At 48.7% G+C, this 3,850-nt stretch overlaps 1 protein-coding gene across 1 annotated transcript; it reads right to left on the bottom strand.

Annotated features, from left to right (window-relative positions):
• Positions 1-1,709: 1,709 nt before the first annotated feature.
• LOC136497896 (elicitor-responsive protein 3-like) lies at positions 1,710-3,454 on the bottom strand. Its single transcript, XM_066493780.1, has 5 exons — positions 3,239-3,454; positions 2,630-2,695; positions 2,366-2,489; positions 2,021-2,138; positions 1,710-1,904 (listed from the first exon to the last, which is right to left on the bottom strand). The coding sequence occupies exons 1-5, from the start codon at positions 3,303-3,305 to the stop codon at positions 1,869-1,871; spliced, it is 411 nt and encodes a 136-aa protein (XP_066349877.1). The 5' UTR covers positions 3,306-3,454; the 3' UTR covers positions 1,710-1,868.
• Between the last annotated feature and the right edge of the window lie 396 nt (positions 3,455-3,850).

Genomic DNA, 3,850 nt, shown 5'->3' with positions numbered 1-3,850 from the left:
GCGCGTTGGTCCGGCACTTCGGCTGTTGTGCCGGAGGTTGTGGTTGGCGCCCGACGGCAGGAGGGTGCAGGATGAGACGCGATGGCGGAAGCGAGGCTACATGAGGATGGCCTACACTGGTCCAATGGGAGCCAAGCAGGCGAGGCGGGTCACTGGTAGGTGCATCCGCCGGTGGTGCGACGAATCCTGCTCCCCTCCACCGCCGATCCCACGAGCGGCGCTGCGGCGGGATTCGGGAGCGCCACCCTGCTCAGGGTGCGGCGGGCAATGCAGTCGTTCTTCTGGATGTCTTCTTCTGCTCGTCAGGCCAGGCGGCGTGGCGCTGGGTGGGGAGGATCGGGGGTTGGTGTCCGACGGCAGTTGGCGTTGCGGGGCGGCCTAGGCCTGGCGAAAAGCGCGCTACGGAGCGGGAGGGTTCGGCTGTAGGGCGCCTCGGGCCTTTGGCCGGCCGGCGGCACGGTGCGGAACGGAGGATCGTGGGTTGGCCGGCGGCGCGGTGCGGAGCGGCGAAGCAGGGACCTCAAGGATGCGCGTGATCCAATTGCGGTTGCGATTGCGGTTGCGGGATCGTCCCTTCTCCCAGTGTGTTGATTTGGTGAGCCACGCATGATTGCCAGAGACGATGATTGCGGAGTGCGAGGTGGACCCCGGAGGCCACAATAGTGGGATCGCACGGAGTGGCAGCACCGTTGGGGTGCGGGAACGCAGGAGGTAGGACAATGGACTCACGTTCAAATGTCGCACAAAAAAATGTCCACGCTTTGTTCTTTTTAGTTGTAGGAGAAGTAGAAGTCTTGTTTTTTTTGTCATATGTATGAGAAAAGCAAAATACATACTTAGTAGAAGAGCTAACTTATAGCATATTTTATACAGTAGAAAGGAAAAAGAACGATGAAAACAACTGGATAGCACTTTATGAAGAGCTAAACTCGTATACTTGATTCATTTGTTGTTTATGCTCACTTGATTTTTCATGCTAATATATTAAGCCGCTCTATGTTTATTTTTTATAGCATTGTTAAGTCTATTGGAAACACCCTTAGGCAGATGTGACATATCATTGAGTGTAAACACGAGATAGATGTGGCATATCATTGAGCGTAATCAGGCAGGCTGATATTCAAACTATCAAAGTGAATACGTATTTTGTAGTACTCAGCTCCAGTAACAGGAATTGATGTTTTGCAGTCGAATCTTGCTAACTAATTTATGTTTCCATGTCAATCAAAAAGGTAAGAAGGCTAAGACTAATAAGAAGGCAAAAGGCAAAGCAGCATCAGGGACCCTAGGCGCCAGCAAGACACGAAAAACAAGAGGAAGGCCTTAAGCAAAAGAGATCATCAGATCAACACCAGCTTGATCATGAGCATTGAGCAGTACTTCATCCGTGTGTTTGTCTAAAAGCTGATCGATCCGAGGAGCGTTGAACTCTCGCGGACATGTTGCTTGTCCTGTATTTTCCCAAAGTCTTGTGGTTACCTGGTTGCAATTAATTTCCAGACTCGTATGGTTGCATTTGGTTTTTCTTGTCCTCATGTTACACAGTCTTTGGTGGCAGTTATTTAAAGTCTAGGTGATCCAATGCTGCTGTACATGTGAGACTGTAATTATGTTGCTGTTTGGAAATGTTAGTGTTGTAAACCCATTTCGTAGTTACAACTTTGTTTGAAGATGATGATAGTTCTGCGGGCCATGCATGCCCGGTGAGGTGCACAAACCAAACAACTACTCTGAATATATAGTTATCGCAGTGCTGGGAATTACATGCAAACATTCAGTTCATGACAAAGCATATATAGGGTCGCATAACAACAATACTAATTCTTCAGTAGATTATCATCTTGCTCGATGCGTGCATTCAAGGCAGATCAACTCCAGACGCTGTCATCAGGGCGTCGAGTTTCCTGTAGAAGAGTAGCATTGCATCCATTGTGAGTTTGTGATATAGTTCAGGCGGATAGCATGGCTTGACTGTTACAGCGGCATGGATGTTGCAAGGCACATTTATTTAGTGATATACCGCAGCTGGAGTGAAGGTGAGTGCAAGCTTGATCTCTCCGCAGTATTTCTCCTCCTTGACGACCGGATGAACTGCCGGAGGAAGGCTGCCTTCCTGAAACACAGCCTCCAGGGGGATGCTGAACGAAAGAAGTTGAGAAGAACAGGTGCACAAATTAAAGGCTAATCAGGCTTTAGTTAGAGCGACAAAACCATGCAATATATAACTGAAAGTTCAGAGAGAGGCATCCTGGTCTTCTGAACTTGGCGCAGAAAGAACATAGATTTCACAAGCTGAACGTAGTGTTGCAATAATTCTGCGCAGAAGTAAATTGCAGGGTATGGTGTGTTGGATAAGGATAATTACGTTGCTTCACCAACGAAATCATCGTTAGTGAGATCGCTGTCCATGATCTTGAGATGGAGCTGTGGGGTATCGTCAGAGACGGTGAAGATGAAGGTCTCGTTCCATTCAGGCTCGCTTCCTGCTCCTGAATTACCGACAGTAAAAAGATGGACAGTGAGATCGATTGGCACGGAGTGCCCTCCATCGATAGCAGATACACGGACACAATGAAGAAATGGGGATTCTTGAGGATGAATGGTAAAAGAAAAGTACTCCTATACGTACCATTTGCGACACTGCTTTTCTGCTCCTGGGTGCGGCATGTAAGGATCACGAAGGGGTCCATGTTATCTGACGATCATTTGCACAAGCACAAAGAAAAGGCATAAAAAGATACAAGGCTTAGTACCACACCGACAAGGATCAAGAAACTGCTACAGTAACATATACTGAACTTTTTCTTCAGTGCAGCATACAACAAGTACACTAGAGTCAGAAGATCGCACGCATCGAGCCATCGATCAGTATGAGACTGATGCATATGCTTTTGAGGATACAGGCAGGTTAGTCAGTACATGAAAATCCAGAGCTTGTTTCGGTTTGCTCATGGTGACAACTACGGAGCTAGAGCGATGACAACTACGGAGCAGCAGGGATGATCACTGAACAGTGAACTGTGAACACAACGGTTAGTCATGGCATTTGCTGCGCTGCGTGGCTCGCAGATCTACCTCAACCGGTGACGAAGCATGACGCAGCAACGGAGACATCACACATTCACGCGTAACACGTACGGCTCACAGAGCAACAAGCGACCAAAACAGAGAGGAACTTTTGCGACCAGGGAAGGAGATCGGCCGGAGGAAGCTATGAGAGAGGGGCAGAGAGGTTTACTGAGGAAATCGGTGTCCTCGAGGCCCTTGGCGGAGACGAGAAGGACCTCCAGCTTCCCGTGCACCATGTTTGCCGCCGGTGCTTGTACTCCTCCTCGATCGCCGGCCGGCTGCGGTTTCTTGATGCGTTGCAGTTGCAGAGGGAGATATTCAGAGGGTCAGAGACGACGGCACTTTCCCCTTGGATGGCAACCAAACCAGAGCAAGTGTGATATGATATATATGGAGAGAAAAGTCATGGCACATACTGTAATAATAATGGGGAGGAGCCATGCTGTCGCCGCCCGGCCAGCCCCAGCTTGGATCAATCATGCCTGCCAGTCTGCATCACACATGTGGTTTTGATTGTGATGGTGATCTACTACGAGCCATGGTTGGTAAATCTTGAGGAAAAAAAAAGATGGAAGGTAAGGATCATTAGTTGTTGCCAATTGCACACGTCTAGCAGTAGCTGTTAGTAGATTTATCCATTGACCAACATATGATGAAATGAATTGATGATGGCGGCTTTCTTCTCTTGCTCTCGTCTGCTCTGCCGTGGAATGGAAAAGAAAATACTCCAACTACTCAGCAGCATGTCCTCGGGCAGGCAGCTTGCTTGGTTTGAGCTGGA

This window comes from Miscanthus floridulus, chromosome 12 (genome assembly GCF_019320115.1).
Source record: "Miscanthus floridulus cultivar M001 chromosome 12, ASM1932011v1, whole genome shotgun sequence".
In the NCBI taxonomy this organism is placed as follows: domain Eukaryota; kingdom Viridiplantae; phylum Streptophyta; class Magnoliopsida; order Poales; family Poaceae; genus Miscanthus; species Miscanthus floridulus.
Note: the sequence above shows the minus strand (reverse complement) of the source record. Positions and strands in the feature narration are given on the sequence as shown.

What these genes read in the sequence shown, in the direction of transcription:
- LOC136497896 (XM_066493780.1), bottom strand. Translation starts at nt 3,305, where the DNA reads ATGGTGCACGGGAAGCTGGAGGTCCTTCTCGTCTCCGCCAAGGGCCTC. An exon ending in GAAAAGCAGTGTCGCAAATG is followed by an intron (nt 2,490 to 2,629) that starts GTACGTATAGGA and finishes TCGGTAATTCAG; the next exon opens with GAGCAGGAAGCGAGCCTGAA. An exon ending in TCACCTTCACTCCAGCTGCG is followed by an intron (nt 1,905 to 2,020) that starts GTATATCACTAA and finishes ACTCTTCTACAG; the next exon opens with GAAACTCGACGCCCTGATGA.